General features: G+C 44.9%; 1 protein-coding gene across 5 annotated transcripts in view; it reads left to right on the top strand.

The window, feature by feature from the left end:
* Positions 1-12794, top strand: part of LOC112250445 (rho GTPase-activating protein SYDE2) — a 90203-nt gene extending 77409 nt beyond the window's left edge. For all 5 annotated transcript variants that reach the window (XM_024420607.2, XM_024420599.2, XM_024420626.2 and 2 more), the window contains one exon: positions 10972-12794. In XM_024420607.2, the coding sequence (XP_024276375.1) occupies positions 10972-11696 (725 nt within the window). In that variant the 3' untranslated portion in view covers positions 11697-12794. The remainder of the gene's footprint in view (positions 1-10971) is intronic.
* Positions 12795-18750: the final 5956 nt, after the last annotated feature.

The raw sequence follows: 18750 nt of genomic DNA, 5'->3' as shown, positions 1-18750 counted from the left end.
TAATTGGCTTTTTATTGCATGACATAAGTATGAGATACATCAGCAAAGCAGGGCTTAATATTTGGTACAGAAACCTGTTTGCAATTACAGAGATCATACGTTTCCTGTAGTTCTTGACCAGGTTTGCACACACTGCAGCAGGGATTTTGGGCCACTCCTCCAAACAGACCTTCTCCAGATCCTTCAGGTTTCGGGGCTGTCGCTGGGCAATACGGACTTTCAGCACCCTCCAAAGATTTTCTATTGGGTTCAGGTCTGGAGACTGGCTAGGCCACTCCAGGACCTTTGGATGCTTCTTACGGAGCCACTTCTTAGTTGCCCTGGCTGTGTGTTTTGGATCATTGTCACGCTGGAAGACCCAGCCACGACCCATCTTCAATGCTCTTACTGAGGGAAGGAGGTTGTTGACCAAGATCTCGCGATACATGGCCCCATCCATCCTCCCCTCAATACGGTGCAGTCGTCCTGTCCCCTTTGCAAAAAAGCATCCCCAAAGAATGATGTTTCCACCTCCATGCTTCACGGTTGGGGTTGTACTCATCCTTCTTCTTCCTCCAAACACGGCGAGGAGTTTAGACCAAAAAGCTCTATTTTTGTCTCATCAGACCACATGACCTTCTCCCATTCCTCCTCTGGATCATCCAGATGGTCATTGGCAAACTTCAGACAGGCCTGGACATGCGCTGGCTTGAGCAGGGGGACCTTGTGTGCGCTGCACGTCCATGACGGCGTAGTGTGTTACTAATGGTTTTCTTTGACTGTGGTCCCAGCTCTCTTCAGGTCATTGACCAGGTCCTGCCGTGTAGTTCTGGGCTGATCCCTCACCTTCCTCATGATCATTGATGCCCCATGAGGTGAGATCTTCCATGGAGCCCCAGAACGAGGGTCATCTTGAACTTCTTCCATTTTCTAATAATTGCGCCAACAGTTGTTGCCTTCTCACCAAGCTGCTTGCCTATTGTCCTGTAGCCCATCCCAGCCGTGTGCAGGTCTACAATTTTATCGCTGATGTCCTTACACAGCTCTCTGGTCTTGGCCATTGTGGAGAGATTGGAGTCAGTTTTGATTGAGTGTGTGGACAGGTGTCTTTTATACAGGTAACAAGTTCAAATAGGTGCAGTTAATACAGATAATGAGTGAAGAACAGGAGGGCTTCTTAACGAAAAACTAACAGGACTGTGAGAGCCGGAATTCTTACTGGTTGGTAGGTGATAAAATACTTATGGCATGCAATAAAATGCAAATGAATTACTTAAAAATGATACAATGTGAATTTCTGGATTTTTGTTTTAATTCCGCCTCTCACAGTAGAAGTGTACCTAAGATAAGATTCACACACCTGTACATGCTTTGTAAGTAGGAAAACCTGCAAAATCAGCAGTGTATCAAATACTTGTTCTCCCCACTAAGTATTTGTTCAGCACTTTTGAAATGTAATTCAGAACATGGGTCGTTCTTACAGTATTCTCCCTGTACACAAAGTCCGAACCATATGATAAATAAAGGGGGCGTATAAGCAGACAATGAAAGCCCTTACAGTATTTGATAACATTTCTCTAAAACAGGCGAGGCTACATGTGTACCACCAAGTCAGAACAGTAGTCAAAATTAAGAGGGGGAAAAGGGACCAAATTATTAAGGTGAGGCACATGGGCTAATAACAACTACACAACATACACTTAGTATTACTTTCTTAGCTACGGTATACATATCTCCCTGTCATACTATCCAGGTCTGTGCCGAAACGATTTGAGCTTCTACTTTTAAAATATTCACCTTTCCAGAGACAAGTCTCTCACCGTTGCCACTTGCTATAGACCACCTTCTGCCCCCAGCTGTGCCCTGGACACCATATGTGAATTGATTCCCCCCCATCTATCGTCAGAGCTCCTACTGTTAGGTGACCTAAACTGGGACACACTGCGGCCGTCCTACAATTTTTTTTATATATTTTTTTTATTTCACCTTTATTTAACCAGGTAGGCCAGTTGAGAACAAGTTCTCATTTGCAACTGCGACCTGGCCAAGATAAAGCATAGCAGTGTGAGCAGACAACAGAGTTACACATGGAATAAACAATTAACAAGTCAATAACACAGTAGAAAACAAAGGGGGGAGTCTATATATAATGTGTGCAAAAGGCATGAGGAGGTAGGCGAATAATTAAAATTTTGCAGATTAACACTGGAGTGATAAATGATCAGATGGTCATGTACAGGTAGAGATATTGATGTGCAAAAGAGCAAGTAAATAAATAAAAACAGTATGGGGATGAGGTAGGTGAAAATGGGTGGGCTATTTACCAATAGGCTATGTACAGCAGCAGCGATCGGTTAGCTGCTCAGATAGCTGATGTTTGAAGTTGGTGAGGGAGATAAGTCTCCAACTTCAGCGATTTTTGCAATTCGTTCCAGTCACAGGCAGCAGAGTACTGGAACGAAAGGCGGCCAAATGAGGTGTTGGCTTTAGGGATGATCAGTGAGATACACCTGCTGGAGCGTGTGCTACGGATGGGTGTTGCCATCGTGACCAGTGAACTGAGATAAGGCGGAGCTTTACCTAGCATGGACTTGTAGATGACCTGGAGCCAGTGGGTCTGGCGACGAATATGTAACGAGGGCCAGCCGACCAGAGCATACAGGTCGCAGTGGTGGGTGGTATAAGGTGCTTTAGTGACAAAACGGATGGCACTGTGATAGACTGCATCCAGTTTGCTGAGTAGAGTGTTGGAAGCCATTTTGTAGATGACATCGCCAAAGTCGAGGATCGGAAGGATAGTCAGTTTTACTAGGGTAAGCTTGGCGGCGTGAGTGAAGGAGGCTTTGTTGCGGAATAGAAAGCCGACTCTTGATTTGATTTTCGATTGGAGATGTTTGATATGAGTCTGGAAGGAGAGTTTGCAGTCTAGCCAGACACCTAGGTACTTATAGATGTCCACATATTCAAGGTCGGAACCATCCAGGGTGGTGATGCTAGTCGGGCATGCGGGTGCAGGCAGCGATCGGTTGAAAAGCATGCATTTGGTTTTACTAGCGTTTAAGAGCAGTTGGAGGCCACGGAAGGAGTGTTGTATGGCATTGAAGCTTGTTTGGAGGTTAGATAGCACAGTGTCCAATGACGGGCCGAAAGTATATAGAATGGTGTCGTCTGCGTAGAGGTGGATCAGGGAATCGCCCGCAGCAAGAGCAACATCATTGATATATACAGAGAAAAGAGTCGGCCCGAGAATTGAACCCTGTGGCACCCCATAGAGACTGCCAGAGGACCGGACAGCATGCCCTCCAATTTGACACACTGAACTCTGTCTGCAAAGTAATTGGTGAACCAGGCAAGGCAGTCATCCGAAAAACCGAGGCTACTGAGTCTGCCGATAAGAATATGGTGATTGACAGAGTCGAAAGCCTTGGCAAGGTCAATGAAGACGGCTGCACAGTACTGTCTTTTATCGATGGCGGTTATGATATCGTTTAGTACCTGAGTGTTGCTGAGGTGCACCCGTGACCGGCTCGGAAACCAGATTGCACAGCGGAGAAGGTACGGTGGGATTCGAGATGGTCAGTGACCTGTTTGTTGACTTGGCTTTCGAAGACCTTAGATAGGCAGGGCAGGATGGATATAGGTCTGTAACAGTTTGGGTCCAGGGTGTCTCCCCCTTTGAAGAGGGGGATGACTGCGGCAGCTTTCAATCCTTGGGGATCTCAGACGATATGAAAGAGAGGTTGAACAGGCTGGTAATAGGGGTTGCGACAATGGCGGCGGAAAGTTTCAGAAATAGGGGTCCAGATTGTCAAGCCCAGCTGATTTGTACGGGTCCAGGTTTTGCAGCTCTTTCAGAACATCTGCTATCTGGATTTGGGTAAAGGAGAACCTGGAGAGGCTTGGGCGAGGAGCTGCCGGGTGGGCAGAGCTGTTGGCCGAGGTTGGAGTAGCCAGGCGGAAGGCATGGCCAGCCGTTGAGAAATGCTTATTGAAGTTTTCGATAATCATGGATTTATCGGTGGTGACCGTGTTACCTAGCCTCAGTGCAGTGGGCAGCTGGGAGGAGGTGCTCTTGTTCTCCATGGACTTCAGTGTCCCAGAACTTTTTGGAGTTGGAGCTACAGGATGCAAACTTCTGCCTGAAGAAGCTGGCCTTAGCTTTCCTGACTGACTGCGTGTATTGGTTCCGGACTTCCCTGAACAGTTGCATATCCCGGGGACTATTCGATGCTATTGCAGTCCGCCACAGGATGTTTTTGTGCTGGTCGAGGGCAGTCAGGTCTGGGGTGAACCAAGGACTGTATCTGTTCTTAGTTCTGCATTTTTTGAACGGAGCATGCTTATCTAAAATGGTAAGGAAGTTACTTTTAAAGAATGACCAGGCATCCTCAACTGACGGAATGAGGTCAATGTCCTTCCAGGATACCTGGGCCAGGTCGATTAGAAAGGCCTGCTCACAGAAGTGTTTTAGGGAGCGTTTGACAGTGATGAGGGGTGGTCGTTTGACTGCGGCTCCGTAGCGGATACAGGCAATGAGGCAGTGATCGCTGAGATCCTGGTTGAAGACAGCGGAGGTGTATTTGGAGGGCCAGTTGGTCAGGATGACGTCTATGAGGGTGCCCTTGTTTACAGAGTTAGGGTTGTACCTGGTGGGTTCCTTGATGATTTGTGTGAGATTGAGGGCATCTAGCTTAGATTGTAGGACTGCCGGGGTGTTAAGCATATCCCAGTTTAGGTCACCTAACAGAACAAACTCTGAAGCTAGATGGGGGGGCGATCAATTCACAAATGGTGTCCAGGGCACAGCTGGGAGCTGAGGGGGGTCGGTAGCAGGCGGCAACAGTGAGAGACTTATTTCTGGAGAGAGTAATTTTCAAAATTAGTAGTTCGAACTGTTTGGGTATGGACCTGGAAAGTATGACATTACTTTGCAGGCTCTCTCTGCAGTAGACTGCAACTCCTCCCCCTTTAGCAGTTCTATCTTGACGGAAGATGTTATAGTTGGGTATGGAAATCTCTGAATTTTTGGTGGCCTTCCTGAGCCAGGATTCAGACACAGCAAGGACATCAGGGTTAGCAGAGTGTGCTAGAGCAGTGAGTAAAACAAACTTAGGGAGGAGGCTTCTGATGTTGACATGCATGAAACCAAGGCTTTTTCGATCACAGAAGTCAACAAATGAGGGTGCCTGGGGACATGCAGGGCCTGGGTTTACCTCCACATCACCCGCAGAACAGAGAAGGAGTGGTATGAGGGTGCGGCTAAAGGCTATCAAAACTGGTCGCCTAGAGCGTTGGGGACAGAGAATAAGAGGAGCAGGTTTCTGGGCATGGTAGAATATATTCAGGGCATAATGCGCAGACAGGGGTATGGTGGGGTGCGGGTACAGCGGGGGTAAGCCCAGGCACTGGGTGATGAGAGGTTGTGTCTCTGGACATGCTGGTTGTAATGGGTGAGGTCACCGCATGTGTGGGAGGTGGGACAAAGGAGTTATCAGGGGTATGAAGAGTAGAACTAGGGGCTCCATTGTGAACTAGAACAATGATAACTAACCTGAGCAACAGTATACAAGGCATATTGACATTTGAGAGAGACATACAGCGAGGCATACAGTAATCACAGGTGTTGAATTGGGAAAGCTAGCTTAAACAGTAGGTGAGACAACAGCTAATCAACTAGCACAACAGCAGGTAAAATGGCGTTGACTAGGCAACGGGGCCGACAGATAAAACATAAACAAGCAGAATGGAGTACCGTGATTAATGGACAGTCCAGAGTGCATCAGCTATGTAGCCAAGAGATCAGTGTCCAGGGGGCAGCGGTGGATGGGGCAGGGAAGCTGGACTGGCGAGTGTTATCCAGGTTGAAAAAAAAGTTAACAATGACTAAATAGCTTGTAGCTAGTTAGCTGGTTACCTTCTGGAGGTTCTTGAGTGTGTTCTAAAAATTTAAAATAATAGCGATTCCGTATCACATTGGGTGAGGCAGGTTTCCGGAAAGGTATAAACAGATTAAAAATCAAGAAGAGATAGAAAGTAAATATGGGTCCGGTGAGTGTTTGGGACGCGGCGATTCAGACGGTTAGCAGGCCTGTGCTAACAAGCTAACAGTTCGTAGGCCCGGGCTAGACAAGCTAGCAGTTAGCAGGCCTGTGCTAACAGGCTAACAGTTCGTAGGCCCGGGCTAGACAAGCCAGCAGTTAGCAGGCCTGTGCTAACAGGCTAACAGTTCGTAGGCCCGGGCTAAACAAGGTAGCAGTTAGCAGACCGGGGATAGACAAGCTAGCAGTTAGCAGGCCGAGTTTAGCAAGCAGGGAGATAGCGAGGGCTAGGGAGTTGGCCTTTAGGGGACGTCGCGATGGGGTGAGTGTTTATTCCTCTTCATGCGGTGACATCGATACACCGGTCGTGGGCCCGGGTATTGTAGCCCAGGAGTATGCTACGGTGGTAGTACAGGTGCGCTGGCCGGGCTAGCTTCACGCTAAGTGGGTGGAAGCGCTAGCCAGGAGTAATCATCCGGGGTTGCGGTTTAGCTAGATAGCTAGTTGTGAAGATCCAGCTGAAATGTTCCGTTTGCGGTGGGAATCCAGGGATGAATCCGGGGATGAAAAATAAATAGGTCCGTTATGCTCTGGTTAGTCGCGTTGTTCGAGCTGGCGAGAGCTTTCCGAGCTAAAGGTTAGCTTAGCTGATGACCGGTTAGCTGAAGACCGCTAGCATAGCTGGTGGTTAGCCGGCTAGCTTCAGTTGAGGGGTTCCGGTTCCGAAGTAAATATAAATACTTTAGGAAAAATAGCTACATTGGGTGAGGCGAGTTGCAGGAGAGTATTTGGAAGTATTTGGAAGCTTAGGTTTAGCAAAATGTTTTTGAAGAAAAATGTAAAAAACGAAAAATAGACGATATATACGAGGGACACGACGAGACAGGACGACTTACTGCTACGCCATCTTGGATAGATGCCATCAATCTCACACAAATGATCAATGAACCTACCAGGTACAACCCCAAATCCGTAAACACGGGCACCCTCATAGATATCATCCTAACCAACCTGCCCTCCAAATACACCTCTGCTGTCTTCAACCAGGATCTCAGCGATCACTGCCTCATTGCCTGCATCCGTAATAGGTCTGCGGTCAAACGACCACCCCTCATCACTGTCAAACGCTCCCTAAAACTCTTCAGCAAGCAGTCCTTTCTAATCGACCTGGCCCAGGTATCCTGGAAGGATATTGACCTCATTCCGTCAATAGAGGATGCCTGGTTATTCTTTAAAAGTGCTTTCCTCACCATCTTAAATAAGCATGCCCATTCAAAAAATGTAGAACCAGGAACAGATATAGACCTTGGTTCACTCCAGACCTGACTGCCCTTGACCAGCACAAAAACATCCTGTGGTGTACTGCATTAGCATGGAATAGCCCCGCGATATGCAACTTTTCACAGAAGTTAGGAAAGCAAAGGCTAGCTTTTTCAAACAGAAATTTGCATCCTGTAGAGCACCTGTAGAGCTCCTCCCAGCTAAGGTCTTCGAAATCTAAGTTAACAAACAGATCACCAACCATTTAGATTCCCGCCGTACCTTCTCCGCTATGTCATCTGGTTTCCAAGCTGGTCATTGGTGCACCTCAGCCACGCTCAAGGTCCTGAACGATATCATAACCGCCATCGATAAGAGACATTACTGTGCAGCTGTATTCATCGACCTGGCAAAGGCTTTCGACTCTGTCAATCACCACATTCCTATCGGCAGACTCAACAGCATTGGTTTCTCAAATGACTCCCTCGCCCGGTTCACCAATGACTTCTCAGACAGAGTTCAGTGTGTCAAATCGGAGGGCCTGATGTCCGGACTTCTGGGAGTCTATGGGGGTGCCACAGGGTTCAATTCTTGGGCCGACTCTCTTCTCTGTATACATCAATGATGTCGCTCTTGCTGCTGGTGATTCTCTGATACAACTCTACGCAGACGACACCATTTTGTATACCTCTGGCCCTTATTTGGACACTGTGTTAACTAACCTCCAGACGAGCTTCAATGCCATACAACTCTCCTTCCGTGGCCTCCAACTGCTCTTAAATGCAAGTAAAACTAAGTGCATGCTCTTCAACCGATCGATGCCCGCACCTGCCCGCATGTCGAGCATCACTACTCTGGACGGAACTGACTTAGAATATGTGGACAACTGCAAATATCTAGGTGTCTGGTTAGATTGTAAACTCTCCTTCCAGACTCACATTAAGCATCTCCAATCCAAAATTAAATCTAGAATTGGCTCACTATTTCGAAACAAAGCACCCTTCACTCATGCTGCCAAACATAGTCAGTTTTACGAGGGTATCCTAGCGATCCTTGACATCGGCGATGTAATTTACAAAATAGCCTCCAACACTCTACTCAGCAAATTGGATGCAGTCTATCACAGTGCAATCTGTTTTGTTACCAAAGCCCCATATACTACCCACCACTGCTCTCGTTGGCTGGCCCTCGCTTCATATTGGTCGCCAAACCCGCTGGCTCCAGGTCATCTGTAAGTCTTTGCTAGGTAAAGCCCCGCCTTATCTCAGCTCACTGGTCACCATAGCAGCACCCACCTGCAGCATGTGCTCCAGCAGATATATTTCACTGTTCTCCCCCAAAGCCAATTCCTCCTTTGGCTGCCTTTCCTTCCAGTTCTCTGCTGCCAATGACTGGAACCAATTGCAAAAATCACTGAAACTAGAGACTCATATCTCCCCCTCTAACTTTAAGCACCAGCTGTCAGAGCAGCTCACAGATCACTGCACATAGCCCATCTGTAAACTGCCCATCCAACTACATCATCCCCATACTGTTATTTATTTTTTCGCTCCTTTGCACCCCAGTATCTCTACAGGGGTACGATTTCCAACTTGTTTAATGTTTATGTCCAATGAGCACCGATACATTTTATTTATAATTTCTCTTCATTCTTCATCTTCATATGACAATGATTAAAAACCATTTAGCAGTAGATTGTCAACTTGATAAATGACTGCTAGCTTACAAACTAAGATTTTGAAAGTATGACATGATCAGTCCAATCAAAGCTACTGTAGATATAACGTGATTTGACGTAATTTTACCTGTTGTTAATGACCTTGAGCCTTCTTGGATGGGCGCTTCTTATGTAACTCTATGGCAGCACCCAAGGGGTGTGAATTTCAAAGCTCTACCCTTAGATTTGGAGGTGAGGTAGTATCCCCATGAGTGACAGAACACTGAGCCAATCACGGTGCAACTAGAAAACGTTACCAACCCCTACGCTCCGTATTTTCCGCTGGCTGCCCCTCCACCACAGAAAGCGGTAGGCTGAAACACCTGCATTTGAGCTGCCTTAAGAAAGCAAAAAAAGAGACCAATTTTGTATGCAGCTTAATTAACTTAATGATTCTTTTTTTTTTTAATTGCATTACTTGCAAACTGATGTAACATGCGAAACAGACGCCACACCTTAGCTTAAAAGGTGGGGCTCAAAACAGGTTGACATGATCAGTCCAATCAAAACTACTATAGATATAATCGGATTTGACCTCATTTTATTTGTCAATGACCTGCGCCACCTGCCCTGAATGACGGGTTGCCAGTGTGTGCGTGTGTGTGGGCTGATAGGTGTAGTACTGTATGTGATTGTCGGGCCTTGGAATTTGGTGTATTTCATGAGGAGGTGAAAATGTGCGTGTGACTCATTGGCTTTGGTGCATGCTGTGGTGTTTATTTTGTGGCCAGAGAGAGTTCATTGGATATTTTTAACTGATCCCAGTACAGTGGGAGCAGCCCTGGATGTGGAAGTTTCCAGGAAGGTGTGTGGCAGGATGGGGTGGAGAGGAGTTCAGGGTTATTTCCTCAATGGGTTTACAATGATTTAAAAGTATTATTCATACAGTATGATATCAGAACCAACGGTTGGCTCTACTGTACCACTGTGGGATTTGTGTACTTTACTTTCTTCCTCCTTCAGCATAAAGGAGATATAAAAGTCAAGTCAAAGGTATTTTCCTGTAAACTGTCTGACAGGTTGCTCTTGTTGCAGTGAGTGGACATTGTCTGTTTTACCTCTGAAATGTTTGTTTGTTTTTGTTTTATTCCGCCACTGACTGTAGGAGGTATCTAAAGATGTACTGTCGGGAACACAGTGTACTAGGTACACAGAGACCGACAGGAGGACAGGTAACTGGGAAGTGGTGGTTGGAGTGCTCAGTGTTCTTCTCCTTAGATAAGACATGTTCATATCATGTGATTTCCCCCCCCCCCCTCCTCCTTCACCCCAAAGCAGGGATGTGTGTTGAGTTAGATGTGATTTGTACCTAATATTTGAAGACTAATTTAAAAAGTAGTAGAGTGTGTTGGAGTGGATTTAGCATGTCGGAAATACCACTTTTAGATCCGGAATTTAACTCCAGGAGGACCTTGTGTGTACATTGTGCTTAAAACATTTCAATTGAGGGCCTCCCGAGTGGCGCAGTGGTCTAAGGCACTACATTGCAGTGCTAACTGTGCCACTAGAGATCCTGGTTCGAGCTCTGTCTCAGCTGGCCTCGACCTTGAGACGAATGGGGTGGCGCACAATTGGCCCAGCATTGTTAGGTGAGGGTTCGGCTGGCAGGGATGTCCTTGTCCCATTGAGCTCTAGCAACTCCTGTGACGGACCGAAGGCATGCACATTGACATGGTCACCAGGTGTTTTCTCGGACACATTGGTGTGGCTGGCTTCTGGGTTAAGAAGCTTGGTTGGGTCGTGTTTCGGGGGACACACGGCTCTCAACCTTCGCCTCTCCTGAGTCCGTATGGGAGTTGCAGCGATGAGAAAAGACTAACTACCAATTGGATACCACGAAATTGGGGCGAAAAGGGGGATTTGGATTTGAGTAATTGGTTTACACCAACAATGTTTGAAGAGCATGTGCCATACACCAGGAATTGGCACTGACTGAATAGCTTCCTGTTTACTCTTTATTTCTATCTCTCCTTCCAGTGATGGACCCACGTGACAAGAACTCATCCCCCATCCCAGGGCCCCCCGGCCCAGCCGACCAGCTGGCCGTTCCCCCCCTGCGTCGGAGGAAGGAGCGCCCCCAGGTGCTGACCTTGAGCGATGCAGAGATGGCCGGGGTGCTGCGGCCCAGGCCGGGCCGTCTGGACAGCCCTAGCAACCGTTACGCCGGGGACTGGAGCCGCTGTGGACAGAGCTACTTCCCCCCTCGGTCCCGGGAGGAAAATGACTATGCTGATGTTCCTTCTGAGGATATGGAGGTCACTGAAGAGGAACTAGAGGGGGTAGAGGACAAGGGACAGGAAGGAGGAGAGGAGCAGAGACAGGAATGGTTACTGGACAGGGGACAGGCAGAGCCAGCCACAGCCGAACAGGAGCCCCCGTTACCCGAGGAGGTGATGGAAGGACCTGTAGAAGTGGAGAAAGAGGAGAGGGAAGCAGAGGAGAGAGAAGCAGAGAGGAGAGTGGAGGAGCGTGATGGCTCCAGTGGTGGTCAGCCATCAGACAACAGGGTGTGTGATGATAAGCGCATCCTGCCCCTCCACCTCCCCAAAGAGCACACGTACCAGGCCTACATGAAGATCCAGGACATCAGCCCCGTGCTCAGCAACAAGGTCAACCTGCGAGACCTGCAGGAGAGCATCGACACGCTTATAGGCAACCTGGAGAGAGAACTCAACAAGAACAAGCTCAACGTCAGCTACTGACTCAAACGCGGAGGGGGGGCCTTGACTATTCTAGGAGCTCAAGACTTGAGTTGTTGGGGTTCAGGAATTGGGCCCCAGGATTGCCGTGGTGAATCCATGACGACACAGTGGCATGTGCAACAACAGTATTGTGTGTTCCTGCAGAACTCTGGTGTGTGATTGGCTGGACACCTCATTTAGCACCTACCCGCAATACATTCCGTGATGTTTCATTAATGTTTTGTTTTTGTTGTTGCCCCTCTTCTTATTAGAAGAACCCATTGACCCCCAGGGGTGTAAACAGTGCCTTAATTGTGTGAAGGTTGGACTTTAAGGCAGGGGACAGCTTTTCTATTGATGTACGATTATGATGTACAACAATGCACTTGTGAGGCAGGCTTTATTGTATAGAAGATGATGTTTAGGTACAGTATATGGTACACGCAGTATGGCTGGCTATGGACTGGGAGGAAAGCTACCAGCTAGCCCACTGAACCCCCCTCCTCCTGGGGCAAGGAGGACAACGCTGCTGGGCTCTGGCGAATGGGCAGATGGAGCCTGGGATAGACCCACAGACTCTATCATGTACAAAGTCACAGACATAGCTGCTTGACTACGATAGATATACACATAAATGAGGAAATACGGGTGATAAGTGTCTCTACTTGCTAGAACATGCAGAGTAGCTAATCTGAAGCAAATTAAAGAGGGATAGAAAAATGTATACGTTTGAAAAATAAGTGAATGACATTGCTGTCTGTTTTTCTTTCATTACCTTCTCCCCAACCTCCTACGTGATCTAGAAACAGACAGTGATCACTTGCGGGTTTCAAGAGCAAAAGCCAAATATGGTAAACTTATGTACAGTACGTACTGCCTGAAGAACAGCAGTTCCCATGTTTCATAGAAACAGTTTGAAAAGGGCTACAGCGAGGGCTATGGGAGTCCCCTACCTAAATACATAGAAGCAAATTTTCAGCAATCCAGAATGACCAGTATTTAACAAATGTATATATCAATGTTGAGAATATTATTTTTTACAGCTAATATATATATTTCCATACAGGCATATTTAAATGCTCTCCATTACCTTTGTAGTATGGATCTATAGATAGCATGGGGGGGACTATCTGAAACTAAACATGCTGGACTAATGGTACAATTTAAGCTGTAATATAAATGAGATGTGTTCTTGCAGGATAAGAGATATTGCTTTTTAAAATTTATTTTATTTATTGTACATATTTGCCATCTGTTTTTGTTCGCAGGTTAGTCTGAGCTGTGTATATATGTGTTTTAAAAAAAGGTACTGGTGGGGATTGTTGCATGGTCAATAGCTTTATTACTGACATAAACATGTATATTTCCCATCTCCCGAGATTACCATAAATGTGTACACAGATTATTTCAAATGTGTTCCTATGCCACTTTGTCATCCATTTGGCAGCTGCTCACGCACACAGCCTAACAACAAGGTTGTTCAAAATGACATTAAATTCAAATAATAAAGGAAAATCATTCAGCTAGCTAATCCCTGTGGCTATGGCAGTGCAGTCGATGGTGAAACTATCCAGTGTCAAACTTTGGTTGTGTCCGAAATGACACCATATTCCCTACATAGTGCACTACTTTTGAACAAAGCCCTATAAGCCATTACATAAGTATGTTTTTCTGGTTGAAATTCTGGTCTGGCACTGGTTCCTTACCTCTAGGCATGGATGGCGTCTGGACTGGAGGTTCAGTTTGAAAGGTTCAGCAGAGTGCAACAGCTGTTTATCACTCACAGGAAAGACACTCACAGGAAAGACACTCACAGGCGACTAAACTAGTCAAGCATAATCTGTCTCTTCACGCTATGAGCTGCCTTTTCTTCTTTGTACTGATCTTGATAAATGTATGGTCATACTAAATTATATATTTCACGTGTCTTTGAGTCTCTGGTTACAATATTTATTCCATTTGATTTCAATCATCTTCTGAGGCAAAATGATTTCCCTGCTGAGAGTAAAACATCCCAAGTGAAACATTCCATTTTGAGATGCATGTGTCTGTTAGACATAATTTTGCTATTCACTTTTGACCATTTACTACAATGGCATAACACTAAAATAAGTCAATTTTGGATCTTAGTTTCTACGGTGTTGCTTCCGGAAATCCATTGTGATTTCTTGTTTTATTTTCATTCATGATTTAGATGTTGAGTTCTGCAGGAATTTTGATTAATCTATTTTCGCTAACAGTTGGAACAAAGCAATAAATCACAAGAAAGAAGAGAAAAGTTCCTGGCTTTTTCCAAATGGTTTTGGGAATTGCCCCTGTACTCTGGGAATCTCCCGGTGCACGGCCCTGCTTCTGGGACATTCCCAAAAGACAGCCCTCATCATAGTAGCCCTGTTGAGTGGCCCATCCCAAGTGGTAACATTACAATTATAAACACCTTCAGCCGTGAGTGAACATAGAACTCCAGATAAATGGTTTTGTAACGTTTTTGATGTGATGGGTGTTCGTGTAGCATTTTAGTTATGAACTAGGTTCATTAGTGAAGCTTCAGGGTACAGAGTTTACCGCACTGGTGACTGTAGGTATGCTTTTCATCACCCTGTGAAAAAAATCTATAATTCTCCCAGGTCTTTTGAGTCAGTCTAAATCTAGATTGGCTTGCTCTAAAAGTGCTGAAATGTCAAAGTTCTCATAGAGAATTTCAAGTTGTATATCAGCACCAGTTCTGCTTACCAAAAGTGGCCCACTAGGCAACTTACATTCCACGTCAGGCTTGGTTCATACCACAGTGCCAGTTCTGCTTACCAAAAGTGGCCTACTAGCCGTAGCATAACGTAGTTTCTCTGAACCGCCAACAGGTCACCTCATGATATTTTAGGGAGGCAAACTTCGACCTTTTGATGACCGAAGTAAGAAAAAATAAATCTACATTGATAAAGTTACTAGTCCCCTCCCCCATGTCAAACACTTGCATTCAGGAGGCGGGATTATTAAGGGGAAAGGGTGACATCACTCGCTCTCATTTTAATACAGCAATGGTAACATGATATTCTCTTACCTAATTTACATAAGTACTGCCTTGTAACCAACATCGGAGAAGCCATGTTTGAGGGGCATGGTTTATATAGCTAGATAGCTACTCTACTGGTGCCAAAATTTGACTGTGGGTGTCAGCAAATAAATGTTTACACTATTCATGTGGAAAATATTAATCTTCCCTTTGATCTGTCTGGTGTTAGCTAGTTACGGGCTAGCTAGGTCTTCAGCCAGCATGGAACAAAAGGAGGGGAAAGATCATTCAAAACTCTGATGCAGTTGTCATATCAACACTTCCGTCAGTGACGTGAAATGCATCACTAGAGACATGCCAAACGGAAGATGAATTTAAAAAATGTAGATTAATAGCTATGTTTCGAATCCAATTGGTGACAGATTTTCATGTGAATGTTCTAAAATCCACATAACTGATCATAATCAGTAAGTGATGACTTTTTTGCTTAGGTTTTCATGTACCGAATAAAAGTCCAATAATGTGTCCAACGCATTTTCAACTCTGCTGATAGTAGTGTCACACATACTGTTGTGTTAAATAGTAAATGTGCCTAGTCTAGTCTTGACACGTGCTCTAGTCAACAGCTCGCAGATACAGCGCGGGTAGATTAGTCTACATGATTATGGAATATCCTCTAGGCTAGATGGGATGCTACCGTCCCACCTGACCAACAGCCAGTGAAAGTGCAGGGCGCCAAATTCAAACTACAGAATTGTACATATTTAACATTCTTGAAAATACACATGCAATGTCAAAATAAGCTTAAATTCTTGTTAATCCAGCCACGGTGTCAGATTTCAAAAAGGCTTTAGGGCGAAAGCAAACCATGCGATTATTTGAGGACAGCACCCTATCAAACAAACAGACAATCATATTTCATCCCGCTAGGAAAGACACAAAACTCAGAAATAACGATATAATTCATACCTTACCTTTGAAGAGCTTCTTCTGTTGGCACTCCAATATGTCCCATAAACATCACAAATGGTCCTTTTGTTCGATTAATTCCGTCGTTATATCTCCAAAATGTCAATTTATTTGGCACGTTTGATCCAGAAAACACCAGTTCCAACTCATGCAAGATGACTACAAAAGATCAAATGAATTACCTGTAATCTTTGTCCAAACATTTCAAATAACTTTTGTAGTACAATCAGGTATTTAACGTAAATAAGTTCAATTAAGACGGGATAAACTGCATTCAATAGCGGATAAAACCAAAGTGGAGCGAGCTTTCAGGTCGCGCGCTCCAACCACAACAGTACACTAGACTCGACCCTCGTTCTGAACAGCCCTTCATTTCACAAAGGAAAAACATCAACCAATTCCTAAAGACTGTTGACATCCAGTGGAAGCAATAGGAACTGCAAGCAAGTGCCTTAGAAATCTAGATCCACATAGAAAACCCATTGAAAAGAGTGACCTCAAAAAAAAAAATCCTGGATGGTTTGTCCTCGGGGTTTCGCCTGCCAACTAAGTTGTGTTACACTCAGACATTGCACTTGCATTTCTATCCCTCCCAAAACATTATGGGTGATATTTTAGTCACTCAAGAGCCTATTTTACATGGGAATCAGGATGACTGTTCGGGACATTTAATACAGTGCTCCATATACAAAATCTTAAATGAAACAAATTCTGTACATGGAAAATATTGTTGCATACACGTTAGTGATAGCTAGATAACCAACTCAGACAATGTCGTACCTTTGATACAGGAGAACGGCCTGAAAACAAGCAACATCCAACATGACGGAGCGTTAACAAGGAGAACCAATCTCCAAAAGAAAAACCAATGCCTCAAACACAGATAATTTGTGCTTTTCACCACTGGGAATGGTAAGGATGGAAAACAATGTTAAAATTGATAAATACCAAACTGGGCATACTTGAATTAGTCAGTAAAGATATAAAAAGGAGTTGAAGACAAACCTCAAAAGAAACAAACAAGCTAAAAAGGGACAGTCAATAAGATTGAAATGGACATTAATGAACTTAAAAAGAGATCTTTCTGAGAGAAGCCTTACTTGATATACAGATCAGATCTATGAGATTAAACCTGGTACTTAATGGAATCCAAGAAAAATATGGCAAAGTTCCTGAAAATGTTGTGAAGGAATTCTTTCTTACCATGCTTCAAATCCCACGCAAAGCGGTCAACAACATCCAACTCGAACGTGCACACCATTTCGAACAGAGAGGACAGAGAAATAAGCGCCCAACCATTTCCAAATTAGTTTAGGAATAAGGAAACACCCTCACTTTGCTGATGCTCAACACAGGGGCCCCACAAGGAAACCTGGCACCATCCCTACGGTGAAGCACGGTGGTGGCAGCATCATGCTGAGGGGATGTTTATCAGCAGCAAGGACTGGTAGAATAGTCAGGATTTAGGGAATGATGAAGGGTGCAAAGAATAGAGAGACCCTTGATTAAAACCTGCTTCAGAGTGCTCAGGACCTCAGACGGGGGTGAAGGTTCACCTTCCAACAGCACAACGACCCTAAGCACACAGCCAATAAAACGCAGAAGTGGCTTAAGGAAAAGTCTCTGAATGTCCTTGAGTAGCCCAAGCCTGGACTTGGAGACCTGAAAATAGCTGTAGTGATGCTCCCCATCCAACCTAACAGAGCTAGAGGATCTGCAGAGAAGAATGGAAAAACTTTCCAAATACAGGTGTGCCACGCTAGTAGCGTCATACCCAAGAAGACTTGAGGCTGTAATCACTGCCAAAGGTGCTTCAACAAAAGTACTGAGTAAAGATTCTGAATACTTAGACATTTCTTGTTAACTATAGTTTTGGCAAGTCAGTTAGGACATCTACTTTGTGCGTGACAAGTAATTTTTCCAACAATTGTTTACAGACAGATTATGTCACTATCACAATTCCAGTGGGTCAGAAGTTTACATACACTAAGTTGACTGGGCCTTCAAACAGCTTGGAAATTCCAGAAAATTATGTCATGGCTTTAGAAGCTTCCGATAGGCTAATTGACATAATTTGAGTCAATTGGAGGTGTACCTGTGGATATATTTCAAGGCCTACCTTTCAACTCAGTACCTCTTTGCATCATGGGAAAATCAAGTGGTCAGCCAATACTTTTTTTTTTTAAGACAACAGGTCTGGTTCATCCTTGGGAGCGATTTCCAAACGCCTGAAGGTACCATGTTCATCTGTACAAACAATAGTACACCAGTATAAACACCATAGGACCACGCAGCTGCCATACCGCTCAAGAAAGGAGACGTGTTCTGTCTAGAGATTAACATATTTGTGCGAAAAGTGCAAATCAATCCCAGAACAGCAGCAAATGACCTTGTGAAGATGCTGGAGGAAACAAGTACAAAAGTATCTATAGACACAGTAAAACAAGTCCTATATCGAAATAACCTGAAAGGCCACTCAGCAAGGAAAAAGACACTGCCCCAAAATCTCCATAACAAAATCCAGACTACGGTTTGCAATTGCAGATGTGGACAAAGACTGTACTTTTTGGAGAAATGTCCTCTGGTCTGATGAAGCCAACAAAAAAAATGTTTGGCCATAACGACCAAATCAAAGTTTATTTGTCACGTGCAGAGTACAACAGGTGTAGACTTAGTGAAATGCTCACTTACAGGCTCAAACCAATAGTGCAAAAAAGGTATTAAGTGAACAATAGGTAAGTAAAGAAATAAAAACAGTAAAAAGACATTGAAAAATACCAGTAGCGAGGCTATATACAGACACCGGTTAGTCGTGCTGATTGAGGTAGTATGTACATGTTGATATGGTTAAAGTGACTATGCATATGATGAACAGTGGAGCAGTAGTGTCAAAGAGGGGTTGATGGGTGGGACACAATGCAGATAGCCCGGTTAGCCAATGTGCGGGAGCACTGGTTGGTTGGGCCAATTGAGGTAGTATGGACATTAATGTATAGTTAGTGACTATGCATATATGATAAACAGAGTATCAGCAGCGTAAAAGAGGGGTTGGGGGGGGGGGCACACAATGCAAATAGGGTAGCCATTTGGTTACCT

The sequence above is a fragment of the Oncorhynchus tshawytscha genome, linkage group LG01 (assembly GCF_018296145.1).
Source record: "Oncorhynchus tshawytscha isolate Ot180627B linkage group LG01, Otsh_v2.0, whole genome shotgun sequence".
Taxonomy (NCBI): Eukaryota; Metazoa; Chordata; class Actinopteri; order Salmoniformes; family Salmonidae; genus Oncorhynchus; species Oncorhynchus tshawytscha.
This window is presented reverse-complemented; position numbering and strand designations above follow the sequence as displayed.